The sequence below is a fragment of the Lepidochelys olivacea genome (assembly GCF_965140295.1).
Source record: "Lepidochelys olivacea isolate rLepOli2 genome assembly, chromosome: 4".
In the NCBI taxonomy this organism is placed as follows: domain Eukaryota; kingdom Metazoa; phylum Chordata; order Testudines; family Cheloniidae; genus Lepidochelys; species Lepidochelys olivacea.
Window position 1 is genome coordinate 139,384,100 of NC_140414.1, and position 14,956 is coordinate 139,399,055.

Here is a 14,956-nt window from a genome sequence, read left to right on the forward strand (position 1 = left end):
ACATTCTCTCCTACAACAGAGCTCGACTCAGCACACCACAGCTGATTCTGGCCCCCTAATTCTGAGAGCCAGCCTTCACTTTGACACCACTTACATCAGCTGAAGTAAGATCTAATTTATGCCATTGGCATGGGATCCTTAATAGATCCTGTGCCAATGCAAGATGTGCAGCACCTTCACCCACATCTGTCTTCCTCCTACACCAGCGGAGAAGGGGCCAGATTTAGAAAATTAATGCCCTGGAGAGTACTCACCAATGCCAGAAGAATTCTTTTCTGATGATTTGCAGCTGCCTATGGCTCCTTTATGCCATTTAAGTAGTAGATATCATCATTACAAATATAGGGCCTGCCAACCTCTCTTGAAGGGATAACAGAATTCTGTGAAGTTCCCTTTACAGAGTTGCCCCTGACCTGTTCAGGGGCAGAGAGTATTGAGCTCCTCCTGGGATTCCAGATCTAAAACCTTGGGGGGGTTGTGCAATTTCCATATAATCCCAATGCCTCAGTCTCTGCTGCTGACTTCATCAAATACTCAGAACTGGAATCCTGAATATGTCCTGGCATGGCCATGATTTTTACAGCCTCCCTTTCCTAGTTAGCTTCCCTTAGTCTCTCCCCATGTTCTTTCATCACTTTCCCCAGTGTTTTTGTGTAGTGGGAAAGAGAAGCCAATATGCACTGCCACTACCGGACAGGAACCGGCTGTAGTTGCCACTACAGGACTTCCTGAGCTGTGAATAAGGAACACGAGCGGGAGGAGAAACACGGTCAATTTTCCATCCATGATTAGAAGTCTAAATACTACAAAAGTTTCAGATTTTGGTATGTGCCCAGCCACTCTTATTGGAAAACAATGGATATGTACAGTAGAAGGGCATAAATACATTGAATTAGGAGGATAAATAATTCTTGATTCCCAGTTCTGAGACTGCAATCAAAGGATTTTAACACATTTGGGAAGGATGTTTTGAACAAATATGTTTGAAATGATTCACTCACATATTCATGTTTGAATTCCTGAAAATAGTTTTGGCATTACGTTTTCTGTGACTTCCCTTGGAAGAGAACTTCTGTAGTATCAAATCACTGTGTTCCTTGAGCTGTACCAGCACATGCTCAAAGCAGCCAATCATAATCAAATACGTTTAGCAGAACCAGGATCTTGTATTGATTCGTCAAAAACCTGAAAAACTGTTTTGGTCAGTATTGTAGCCAAACTCAAAGCTAATCCAAATTTACACACCCACCTAATCATCAATGGTGACTTAAATAAGAGAACAGCACTTTCTTTTGCATGAAATGTGTTTTCATATCAAACTTCCTTAAAGGGATATACTGAACCCTGAGTTGTCAGTTCCAATAGCATTTGTCAGCCGTCTCACTTCTGATGGTATTTCATAATAGAAAAGAATGGCCAATATCTCCCTGACAATAGTATTGCATATTTCTCGGTCTAAAGATTACAGAGATAGCTTATCAACAGTGGTCTTTTCTATAAATAATGATGAATGAAAATTAGTATGCAATGATTTGTTGGTACATAGAACAAAGGGCAGCACAATTGGGAAAACATAATCTAATCGGGTTCCAAATCCCGTCTCTCCCCACCACAAACACACTGAAAGGGCAACCTGCATGTTGATCTCATTCAGAAAGCACAGCATTCTTTATGCTGCATGAATAATAGCTCTGTGTGCCATAGCATAAGCTAAAAAAAAAAAAAAAAAAAAAAAAAAGCGCCATTAGGAAAAGCATGTGCTGACCACATTAAAAATATGCAGGATGGTAAAAGACCAAATGTAATTAAAACATACGAGTCCAGAAATTCGAATTTGCAGAGCCCTGACTGCCTTTCTGTGAGAAGGATTGCACAGAATTCTAAAACATGCCGTGGTGAGAGGGTATCAGAATAAAAACATATTCCCAACAAATGACTATAAAATTCAAACGTTGGTCTTGAAAAAAATAAAAGAAAAAAAATCCAAAGATCACATTTTCTATACTCATTCTCAGAACAAGAAACAAACACCCACCCCTATGTGCCTTATGAATCCAGGCGAGTTTAAACAAAAGGGGTGGGGGGAAGAAAGAAAAAAAATCTAATTCTGTTCTTCCTACTTAGAAATGCCAGGCTGCTGATGATAATTTTTGTGTGTGTGTGTTTGAGAAATGGAGAGAGAGGCTTAAAGTATTTTCCATTTCATCAAAGAACATATATTACTTTACTGGCTCACTAAAATGTTGGTTTTATGCCCACCCCTTTTCAATCTGCCCATGTCTGAGATGCACAGTGCAGGCGTACAATCATGAGCAGCTTACGACACTCAGTGAGCACTAGGTGCCTCTGCATGCTTTACCAACATACTGCTCAGCTGAAGGGAAGGGATTCTTGCTGTCTCTCTCTCTGCTCTAAGCATCACCTAACAAGCAAAGCGAACAAAGAATGGGAAATAAAGCTATCCTTAGCCGGTCAGTGAGTGAATTGTAATCTGTCTCTGTGGAGTAAAGGTTGTGCTGGTCAATGGTCGTTTCAAATGATGGACATTAAAGAGATTGTCAAATCCTGTGGAGTCGTTAGTAAAGAGTTTGGAGTTTTTTTCACAACGTCACAGTATTAACTGCAGAGAAAAGGACAGAGAGAGAGAGAAAGAGAAGATCAAGCTCATGCACATAGTTCTGAAACTTGCACGTCCTAGAAGTCAGCTAAAAAGCTAGCTGGACATCCCTTTAGCTCTTTGAGCAGAAGCAAAATAAGACATTGTGAGCCTGCCAGCTTTGCACAAAATTGAAAGGGACTGAATTTGTAGCACAGAGAGGTCTTTTTAAGTTCTGCATATAATTAGTCCAAACACAAAGGAAGCAACTGAATGGAGGTTGTCACTCTCTGGAAAAGGGTGGGTAAGACACTTTTTAATTAAATTCTTTCATGAAGAAAGATTTTTTTTTTCTTTGCTGCAGCATCTAACATGAACAAAATCAACATCTTTTTACCTGTGAATGTCTGTGAACTTTAATGCTGCACAGCTCCTGCATGCTGTAAAGTGAAATATTTGCCTGTGTCTTTTTTCCCCCCTGAAATAAAATATGATGTAGAATTTGAAAAGATTTCAATGGACATTCTCAAGCATATTTGGAAATATTCTTGCTAATGGATTTCCTTCTTATTGGTCTCTGTTTAAACTGGTTGCTGAGGAAGCCCCCAGGGTTGATATTGTGTACACTGGGTGTCTTTTTAAAAATGCTTCCAGCCGTGAATAGTGGGTGTCCACAGCTATGTCGGTGTGAGGGCAGGCTTTTGTACTGTGAGTCATTGAATCTTACAGAGATGCCTCGCAACCTGTCGGGCATGATGGGCTTGTCTCTGCGGTACAACAGCCTTTCAGAGCTACATGATGGACAGTTCACAGGGTTAATGCAGCTCACGTGGCTCTATCTGGATCACAATCACATTTGCTCAGTGGAGAGGAATACCTTTCAAAAATTGCGGAGAGTTAAAGAACTCACTCTGAGTTCCAACAAAATCACCCAACTGCCCAATACTACTTTCCGACCGATGCCAAACTTGCGTAGTGTGGATTTATCATATAATAACCTGCAGTCTTTGGAACCAGATCTGTTTCATGGGCTGAGAAAACTAACAACTTTGCACATGCGGTCAAACGCCATCAAGTTTGTGCCAGTGAGAATTTTTCAGGACTGTCGCAGCCTGAAGTTTCTAGACATAGGATACAATCAGTTGAAAAGCCTGGCTCGAAACTCTTTTGCAGGCTTATTTAAACTCACTGAACTACACCTTGAGCACAATGATTTGGTGAAGGTGAATTTAGCCCATTTTCCAAGGCTCATTTCACTGCATTCTCTCTGCCTACGAAGGAATAAAGTCACTATTGTAGTCAATTCCTTGGACTGGATATGGAAATTGGAAAAAATGGATCTCTCTGGCAATGAGATTGAATATATTGAACCTCATGTTTTCGAAAGTGTACCTCACCTCCAATCACTGCAGCTGGATTCCAACCAGCTAACCTACATTGATCCTAGAATCCTCAACTCCTGGAAATCACTCACTAGCATCAGCCTTTCTGCAAACATCTGGGATTGCAGCCGTAACGTTTGCGCCTTGGCCTCCTGGCTAAGTAACTTTAAAGGTCGCTATGACAGCAATCTGCTCTGTGCCACCCCTGAATATGCACAGGGAGAGGATGTTTTAGATGCAGTGTATGCTTTTCACTTATGCGAAGATGCAGAAGACCCAACAAGTGTTAACATGCTATCAGCAGTAACAAACAACAGTGACCAAATGTTCACTTATAGCCCTGCCACAATAATATATGATGTGCAGGATACTGAAGGAGAAAGAACAACAAATGCCATAACGGTAACTATCCCCAGTGAAAACACTGAGAATGCTGTTCAAATTCACAAGGTGGTGACAGGGACAATGGCACTGATTTTCTCTTTCCTCATAGTGGTTTTAGTGTTGTATGTCTCCTGGAAGTGTTTTCCAGCCAGCCTAAGGCAACTCAGACAGTGCTTTGTGACACAGCGCAGAAAGCAGAAGCAGAAACAAACCATGCATCAAATGGCTGCCATGTCAGCCCAGGAGTATTATGTTGATTACAAACCCAACCACATTGAAGGAGCCCTGGTGATCATTAATGAATATGGATCTTGTTCCTGTCACCAGCAGCCAGCAAGGGAATGTGAGGTGTGATTTTCTGTGGGGATTTAAACAGTGTGCAACCAAATAACAATGGGCAGACAGTTGGATGGGGGTTTACTGTGCTTTTCTGATAATTTCTGATGCACTTCTTTGCTGAAATTGTAAGAGGATCTGTCTAAAAGACTTGATATGTTAGCTTTATTGTGTCTTAAAATCTTCAGGACAGTCAGTCCTAACATTTCATATGATAATATTCCCTTTGAAGATCTGACAATATTCAGGAATCCGAGAGTGTAAAAAGGTACCAATTATTGATTGATTTTTTTTGTAAACTACAAAAACGTTTAAAATAAAAAAAATAGCATTTACAGTTTTTACAGACTGGTGTATACTACATGAATTGTTACCTGTATGCAAATTACAACAGTTTAACCTCTTTTCTCTTCACATAAAGTGTTGAAATGAAAATCTATCAGCAAAGAAGCCACATAAAATTGAAAGATTAAAATTAAGCAGATGGCTTCACAGTGTAATTATTACACATCCACATACACCATGTTATTGAAAACAAAAAAAAAGCATGGCATAGCAAATATATTTTTGTTAATATGCTACCTGTAACAGTATATCACTAAAAGAAGGAGCTGAGTCATCTTGGAAAGGCTAAAGTTCTAACCTGTCACAAAGAAATATTTCTGAAGATTTTTCAAGATAGCTGACTTCTGAGTTGTACTAAGAGCCACAAAGATGCAGCATTTCCCATCAGTACATTCTGTATCTGAATTAATTACATTGCAAAGTCTGATTAAAAAAAAGACAGCCTAAAAAATGCTACTTTGTCTTTCCCTTTTTTAAAAAAAAACAAACACCTTATTTTAAAGGGCTTATTTAAAATCTTCTATCATTTCCCCCTTTCATGCTCTTATGCCGTATGCTAAAGGTAGAGAAACCATTTCTCTCTGCAATGTAGAGTAATGATGAAAGGACTAAGGAGGCAGCAATCCAATTTTCAGTGGTGAAAGCTCTGTGTGTTTCAAAAGTAGAACCTTGGGTGTAACACTGCAGGCCCATTAAGCATCGAGTGATTAGACCATACTTATGGTTACTATAGTAAACCACTGTCTTGGGATTGGGATAGCTTGTCAGTCACTGTAATCACAAGACATCCTGAACAGCCCCTCCTTTTAAAAATACCTGCAGAGGAAGAAAGTATATGAGCCCACCTCACTAAGTATTGACACAGGGATCGGTGATTACATTAACAGTGCTTTGTTAATCCAGAGCCATGCAGTGGTTTCATTTTATTGCCCTTCTTTAAATGCTTGCTTTTCCTTTTGCATTTTGGATTTTTCTCTCCAATATGTAACCAACCAATATGTACTGACTGCTCTCCACTCATGTCAATGAAAACGAGGGTGTTGCATTTTTATACCATCAGGCAGTGCATCTTTTCAAACCTTCCTCACACAGCATACCCTTCTAATAAAATGTTACAGATAATGGAGTTTGTAAAATGTATACACTTTGTACCTATTTCTTCATGCTAGGGCTAGCAACAACGGAAGGAAGTGCCACAAAATTGACATTTTTAATGTTAACTTAGATGTACAATTTTTTAAAAAAATGCCTATGACACTAACACAGATTTATAAAATGCAGATCATGAAAGGAGCAACCCAAGTTTTTTTCTGCAGAGAAGCTTAGTAGGCAATAATGTTTAATTGCATAAAAAGGAAGATTTTATAAATTATTTCTAAATGTCAAATGAGCATATCCTTTGAAGAGCCAAAGCTTACTCTTTGTCTGCTTAACAACTTTCACCCTGATTTATATTAATTAAATATGAAGTATTGCTGTAGTGTAATCAGATTATTTTATATAGTAAAACTACAATATCATAAATGAAAGCCATGATCCGCATCAGTAGAGGATCATTTTTTTCATTATTGCAAATTTGAAACTCAAAAATGAATGCTTTTGTTTTTAAGCCACTTACAATTTCCCTGCTGTCTTGAAATTTGCTCAGACTATTCTAGCTAGAATGGTATTTAACCATTTAAGCAATAGTGAATTTCTCTTTATGTTCCACTGCAAATCTGCAAGGGTCTAATTCTTCAGCCACTGAAGTCAATGGCAAAACTCCCATTGACTTCATTGGAAGAAGATCAGGCCCTAAATGAACAGTGATGAGCAGTGATGGAACCAACAGCAAGACATCCCCTTGTTTGTTTCTGTGTCTGCTGAGTTTTGTAAGACAAAATACTTTACACAATGTTAATTTAGAGCCATATTTTCCAGTCTTTGCTCATGAAAAGCTCCACTGAGTGCAAAGGGGGGTTTTGCCTGAGGCAGGTCTGCAGAATTTGGCTCTCTAACTTTAATTACAAGCACTATGATACACCCCTCAAATCAAAATGTAACTTTAATGTCATTTTGCAAACTGATTGGTTTAAGTTGGTTTGACAGAAAGCTTTCAAGAGCACCCCAAAGACAGTTAAAATTCTACATATGTGAAAAACATTGAACTGCCTTTATTTCTTCAGTAACTCCTGTTGCTATAAGAAAAAGTGCCGGTGTCTTCATTTTTCCTCAGCGTTCATGTACAGAGAAGATGTCTTGGTGCATGTAAATCTGCTGCAAGACTGGTGCAAAACATACCAGCTTTCCTCATATTTTTAGCATGTGTGTGGGGTGTGTTTTACATGCAAGTCACTGCACACATCTACAGAATTATTCATTCTGTTTATCAGTGTTAGCAATTTCAAATGAGGTTTTGTGAGACTTGAACAATTCAACCTTGGTGATTTATTCACCTCTATGCTTCATGCATCTTGCATTGGCACCTTAAGTAAACTAAGAGAGATAATCTGATTTTTAAAAGTGCAATACTTTTCACAATGAGGGCTAATCACATTACTTCCTCTTACCAGTTCTCTAAAAGGAGAGTAGTTACCACCAATGACTTGCTTCCCATAGCAGAATGATAGCTGAACCCTCCACACATAAGATAACAGATATTCAACTTCAGAGATGATATTTTTCAAATAATCACAAACAATCTTTTTTTCTAAACAGACGAGTGACAAGACAAACTTCTGCTTCTTCAGGTCTCCAGAGGATACCTGTACATATCTCCTGGGAGTCCTGAGCAGTCACCGTGGCCCCTTGTCATTTAAATTAAGCTATATGGCTATAAACCACAATGATGCTCTAAAGGCTGCCCAAATCTCTTCTGAAAGTTAATGTGAGAAATAAATGAATATTCCAAATGCAAAGGGGAAGCATTTATTGTGTTACAATCCAACTAATCAAAATACAGTTATTTCCATCCCGTTTCAGGCAGCTTGCATGGGTATATTTGAACATCACTACCTTTGTAGTGTACATGGAGCAATAGGAGAAAGCTCTTGCTGATTATTCTTTTCAGATTTGAAATTCAACTAACTATCCACAGAAATGTCAGTGTTTCTGTTCTGATCCCCTTATCAGACATTTATAGCATGGCTACAAAAATATGCTTCTGGGTGAAATGTGACACAGTTTCTCACCCAAGAGGTTCTAGGGGAAAGTTAGTGGGTAAAACTATTTTAAATAAATCCCCTTATTATGTTCCACTAGAAAGACAATCTCCCTTTTTTAACTAGGCAATTAGCTCAAGCTGTTCCTTTCAGTATTTTCACACACAAGGCAAGGCAAGGAAACTATCTTTCATGAGGATTGTTAATACTCAGTCAGTGTTATGGATCCATAATAGACAATCTTTTGCTACTAACATCAATACACAGTCACAGTGCACCCAATAACGGTTTTGAAGGAAAGGTTAGTGTGTATGCTCTGAATACTTATGCGGGATGATTTATGTCCCTTCCCGGCTTTTTCTTTTAATTTCTGAACTACAGAAAAAAAATGACCTGAAATCACAAAATCAATGTAATGTATCATATTCTGTATCTGGCCTGAATTTATAAATACAAAGAAATTCTAAGTTAAAGCTGTAAACTCCATCCTTTAGCTTCCTCATTGTGCTTAAGTACTGCTGGTACTTAAGTACACCAGTGGATGATCTTACATGCCATATGCACAGCAATCTCGACGTATTCTATAGTGGGCTAAGGATGAAACCTTAGATGAAGCTCTTAATCTCCTTGCTTGTGTATATCAAAGAAAGATCATATACCTGAACATATTTTGTATAGTTTAACATACACAATGTGTTTTTATGGTCAGGGTACTGAGAAACTCTTCAAATGTCTATATTTAATCATTTTCTTCTGCTCTGATAAAAAGCCCAGCAATTGCTTTTTTCCAGATATACTAAATTTGTTTCCTTCTGTGTCTTGTTCTACTGTGGTTGCAAAAGAACATTCTAAATAAAAAGCCCAGTTACTTCAGACAGCTTTCAGAAAGGCAAATGGGAAGCAGCATTTAATTAGCAAGCTTATTACTACTGCTAAAATATATTCAAATTAAAGAAAAGAGGAAGGAAATGAAGACAAGGAGACAAAAGACAAGGAGGAAAGACTTAAGTGAAGAGGACTAAACCAGGTCTTTTTAAAAAAAAAGATGATAAGCCTAAAGGACTGGCAAAGATTTAAAAAAAAATCGAAGACTGAGGTGGGTAGAGAAACATATAGCTTTACAGAATGAGCAAGCAAAGATGGAAGGGCTTGTGGAAAGGAGAGCACAATAAAAATATAGGTTTGCAGCATAAGGAAGACAAAAAGGAAGGATGGAGGAACATGAAGAAAGAAGAGAGACGGATAGGTGACAAGGCAGGCAAGATAAGTTAGCTTTTTCTGTGTGTTACCTCCCATGTTCTAATTGGGGGAGAGCCATCCAAAGACATTCTAGAAGGATACTGTCTCTCTCACTCTCAGGCATGAACACACACACACACTCACTCAGTCACTCACTTTCATTGGGAGGCGAATATAAACAACACTGTACTATTCCCTCTCCAGAACACTGGTAGTTGAATTCCAACATCATGTCCCTCTTTCAGTTTTTCAACAGCATTTCCTAGTTGTATTAGTAGCAACTCACTATGGACTTTCTAGAAAACTAGATATTTATACCAAAAGCAGTTTGCTTTCCTAACAAAAAGTGCCCATATTCAGAGCTGAGCTTGTGCTCAACTGATTCTCTTATTAACCATACCCGGACTCAATCTCTCTCACACTCAGGTTTTGTAGTCACAGGTATTACAACAAACACATATCAGGCATTTTTCCCATGCACAATTTATCAGTATGCCACAAGGTTGCTTTTCAGGATCAGTCCAGTGTTAATAAGTTGAATGTCCGGTTACTTGAGGACACATATACTTATCCTCAAAGCCTGAATTTGTCTGGTGGGCTGGAAAAAACGCCAGAGACCTAAGGTTAACATTTCAGATGAATACTGACACATACCAAACCCATTCACTTATTAGAAATAACCAGAGTATTTATTAAGTAAAAATCAAACAATCAAAACCATGCAAAGAATTCCTCACATCCTTTGTTACAGCAGAGAAACTTGCTGAAAGAACAGGGTTGAATGCAGTCTGCCTCAGAAGTTGTCTTAAAAAAAAAAAAAAAGGCCTGACTACACTAAATTAATGAAACAAAGCAACAATCTAGCTGGCAAGACAGAAATTTGTAATTGGGTGGGTGACTGTGAAGAACCCAGCTGAATGCCGAGGAGCACTATAATTTTATTGCAATATGTCGGGTTTATAGTGAACATATTTGCAGTGAAATCTGTATTTCTCTTCCAGACAGACATTTTATCATGATTATTAATTAATATTATTTTTATCGTTATTAATAAAATGTCACTTGCTGCTACTCAGACACAATTGTTTAGGATTTAGACGAATTGTTCTTGTTCTCTAGTATCAGTCATCCCTAACACTCTACTTTCAAGGCCAGGAAAAAGGACGAAGAAGCTGTGGGAAATAATTAAATGTAGCCGACCAAAATGAAATGGATTCTGAGTTCAGAAATGTGCCAACTATTTACATGAAGGGAGAAGAAAAGAAATGTACTTTACAAAAGCAATGTGTAAAATTCAGCGCTCCTGGGAGCGAAGAACTATTAGCAGTAGCCAAATATAAACAGAATGAGCAGGTGCTAGGCAAACATCACACACAGCTCTACTAATACACCTCCGTCCTGATCCACACCAACTCTCCTGCACTGTTCAAATCCGCAGCAGGCACAGCTAGTAATGCCCAGCTAGGTGTTTGTTACTGTGGACAGCATGGGATTATGACCAATTCATTTCCATTTGTGACATTATCAAGAGCTGACTACAAGACTCCAAATGTGACAGGTTTGCGTCAAATCCACTGGACCAGCTAGTCCTCATACTTAATGAAGATGATTTAAAATTATGATTGGCTTATATGATTAGTGACTAAGCACATAGCCTCAGCAAACTTTCCTCTGTGTTCCTCTGAAGACATGCTGTTCCCTTTCCTACTAACAGCAATCTGTAGCAGCAGAGTTTAATGACAGAAGACTTCAAATTGTTTTGTCAATAAAATCCACGATAAGAAATATGCATGTGTGTATTTAACTGATAGAAAAGGAAATTACCCAATTCAGGTATTCACTGCAGCCTGACTCAAGACTCAAGTTACCCAAGACTCAACTGAACAGCACACCTCTGTGTTCGAATGGGTAGTAAAAGGTGCAGGGAAACAGCTTCGTTATAGATGTGGGACTCAAACTGGCAACTGTTTTATGAAGATCCTTTAAACACAGATTTTCTTTCCTGTTTGTATTAAGTCTGCTCCATTTTTATTCTCCTTCTTTTTCAGTTTCCTCTTATCCCTGTCTTTCCACTCCCAGAATTCGTACATCCGCTGAAAAAGAATCTGAATCAAAAGAAAAATCAAATCAAATCAAATCTGAAAATCCAGAACTAAACTGCAAGAATAGTTCACAGCTATTGAATTCTAGGGGTTTTTATTCTTTTAGCAACTGCCAGCTCTTTGAAGCACGTCTGCTATCAATGGCTCGTGTTTGCAAGACTAGAGCTAAAGTGAGCTCTCTGGAGTAAACCTGAATCTGTGTCTCTAGTTCAATGCTTCTACTGACAGTTTGGCTGGCTAAGAGAGAGTGTGGTAAATATTAAAGAATGTTAATAAAAATGAGATAAAACATCTAGGGATTTTTTAAACTAAACTTGGCTCACTACTAAAGTTTATCTTGACAGAAAATTTACTTCTCTGATCCAGATCATTTCCCAAAGCAATTTTCCAACAGCAAACATAAATTTGTGGCTGCTGCTAAAAGGTTTTCAATCCCAATGCTAAAGAGGCCACTGAATGTCAAATGTTTACCTCAACTTCATGTAAATGTCATACTGTATTGGGCACCATTACTTCACATTAGCATAATCAGCTGCTCACTGCCATGACCTTAAACCTTAATGTGAGACATTTTTGCTTTCCATATAAACAACTACAGCAAAGGATCATACCATCAGTTCATATATCTAGATAATATCTTGTTTGTAATTAACTACATTCATACATACATACATCCATCTGTAATTACAGAATGATAACCTAATAAGCTGCATACCTTTTTACTACATGAATTTATGTCAATGGGCTAAGTAATTCCATAAGATTCACAGTACAGAAAGATCCAAATCAAAGTACCAATGAGGCTGGAAAACTAGTGCTACTGACAGAAATGTGGTACAGGGCCTAGTACTACCAGAGATGAGGTGAAAGAAGATATTGCTCATATGTTCCTAAACATGAGGCAACCGGGGGGAGAGTAAATGGACAGGGGGACAGGCAGTATACATGATTGTACTCTATGGATAAAACACCATGGACCAGAATGATCAAACTCCAGAAGTTAATGCTTTCTGAGACAGAATTAACTGCTAATAGTGTGTGTATTAGAGATCATATTTGAGGAATCAAACTCACTGGAGATAACTGGCAAAAGTAAACAGTGCCCAGTGAGGATTAGTCAGACACAGAAGTGATGAATGCCTACAATGGGGATGGCCCTCATCAACAGATCATGACATGACATGACATCCACCCAAAGACACAATCAAAGTACAAAACAAGTATATGCACCATATACAGGGGGAAACCAGAAGTCCACAAGATCTAATATAGACACTCCTGAGAACCTTCCTTTGCTCTGGTATTTTCATGCTTCTTTACCCTTTATCACCATCTGTTACCCACATGGAACCTCCATTCCATTTGGCTTAAGTGTACAATGATGAAACCAGAATTTGCTTTCAGGGGCTAGCAAATGGGAGTTTTGCGAGGGAGTTCTCCATGTGAAGGAGGAGTGAACCTTGTGGTGAGTTTGTTGTCTGTTAGTGGTTTGTTTTCGTGTGCTTGCTTGCTTGCTGTGTGCCTGCTTGATAGAAATTTATTGTGTGGTCTGTTCAGGGGGCTGTGTGCTGAGCCTACGGGCCTGCCAGGTGAGGCTAAAATCTGCCTAAGGCGGCTTTAGCCTGTCATCCCTTTAGGATTACTTCATAAGAGGGGCAGGGCTAAATCAGAGAGAGCAGGGGTTTTAAAAACCAGCTCATAAGTGATCAGAGGAGCCAGCAAACAGGAGCTGCAAACAGGGGAGTTTTTTCAAGGGAGCATGAGCCAGATACACCTAATAATCATTCTCTAAACTTAGGCCAATAACACTGCCTTCTCTCTCAACACTCTCCTCCCCACCCCCTCTCCCCAACAAACATAAAGTAACCCTGCAAGCGTAAAAAGAATGCAGGCAAAAGTTTAGCAGCAGAGTGCAGGGCTATCCAGTTTATTGCACTGAATGAAGCATGTATGATTACCTGCCTGGCAGGTGGCATATGTGTGTTCAGAGCAACCAGCGCATGGCACTCAGAGACCGAGGATGGGGTCCCTGAGACCAAAGTGAGTGAACTACAGGAGACAGAGCGGTACATAGATTAGACTTTCTGAGATACGTAGAACGATCCCACCCCCACTATGACAGCCTCTGGGCTGTCAAGGAGGATGAATATCTCAAGGAAGGAGAACATCAAGCTGGAGCAGAAGGAAAGAGAAAATGATTAGGGCTGGGTCACATGACTTATGAGGAGAGGCTGAGGGAACTGGGCTTCTTTAGTCTGCAGAAGAGAAGAATGAGGGGGGATTTGATAGCAGCCTTCAACTACCTGAAAGGGGGTTCCAAAGAGGATGGAGCTTGGCTATTCTCAGTGGTGGCAGATGACAGAACAAGGAACAATGGTCTCAAGTTGCAGTGGGGGAGGTCTAGGTTGGATATTAGGGAAAAAAAACTATTTCACTAGGAGGGTGGTGAAGCACTGGAATGAGTTACCTATGGAGGTGGTGGAATCTCTATCCTTAGAGGTTTTTAAGGCCCAGACTGACAAAGCCATGGCTGGGATAATTTAGTTGGAGGTGGTCCTGCTTTGAGCAGGGGGTTAGACAAGATGATCTCCTGAAGTCTCTTCCAACCTTAATCTGCTATGATTCTATGAAAGGATCCCATAGTTGGGACCCTTCTGCCAAACAATATCATGGTATCCTCTCGCATTGAGGACCCCTCTCTGGGAGGGTGGACCCTGTTATTAGGAAGAGACTTATCTCCCATTCTGATCTTACAGAGTTGTTCTCTTATCTTTTTTTGTTCTTCTAATAAAGTTCTGTTTTTTAAGAATCTGACTGGGGTTTTTGGGTCTTAAAAATCCAAGGCTGGTTTGTGCTCATCTTGTTTATTCTCAAGCCTTCCCAGGAAAGGGGGTGTAAGGGCTTGGGGGGATATTTTGGGGAAACAGGAACTCCAAGTGGTCCTTTCCCTGTTCTTTGTCTAAATCACTTGGTCGTGGCAGCATACTATTCAAAGACAATGCGAAATTTGTGCCTTGGGAAAGTTTTTAACCTAAGCTGGTAAAAATAAGCTTAGGGGTGTTTTCATGCGGGTCCCCACATCTGTACCCTAGAGTTCAGAGTGGGGAGGGAACCCTGACACCACCTAACCAGAAAGAAGAGGTGGATGTGGCTTTTAAAAACAAACAAACAAACAAACAAACAAACAAACAAAATCATCCAAAGCACAGGATTTCATGGTGATGGGGGACTTCAAGTACTCAGACATCTGTTGGAAAAATAACACATCAGGGCTCAGATTATCCAACAAGTTCTCAGAATGTATTGGAGACATTTTTTTTATTTCAGAAAGTGGAGAAACCTATTGGGGAGAAGCTGCTCTAGATTTGATTTTGACAAATAGGGATGAACTGCTTGAGAATTTGAAAGTGGAAGGCAGCTTTGGTGAAATAG

General features: G+C 39.3%; 2 protein-coding genes across 5 annotated transcripts in view; one reads left to right on the plus strand and one right to left on the minus strand.

The window, feature by feature from the left end:
* Positions 1-14,956, minus strand: part of CTNNA2 (catenin alpha 2) — a 790,749-nt gene that overhangs the window by 219,040 nt on the left and 556,753 nt on the right. The window lies entirely within an intron of this gene.
* Positions 2,302-4,990, plus strand: LRRTM1 (leucine rich repeat transmembrane neuronal 1). Its single transcript, XM_084626181.1, has one exon. The coding sequence runs from the start codon at positions 3,151-3,153 to the stop codon at positions 4,714-4,716; it is 1,566 nt and encodes a 521-aa protein (XP_084482307.1). The 5' UTR covers positions 2,302-3,150; the 3' UTR covers positions 4,717-4,990.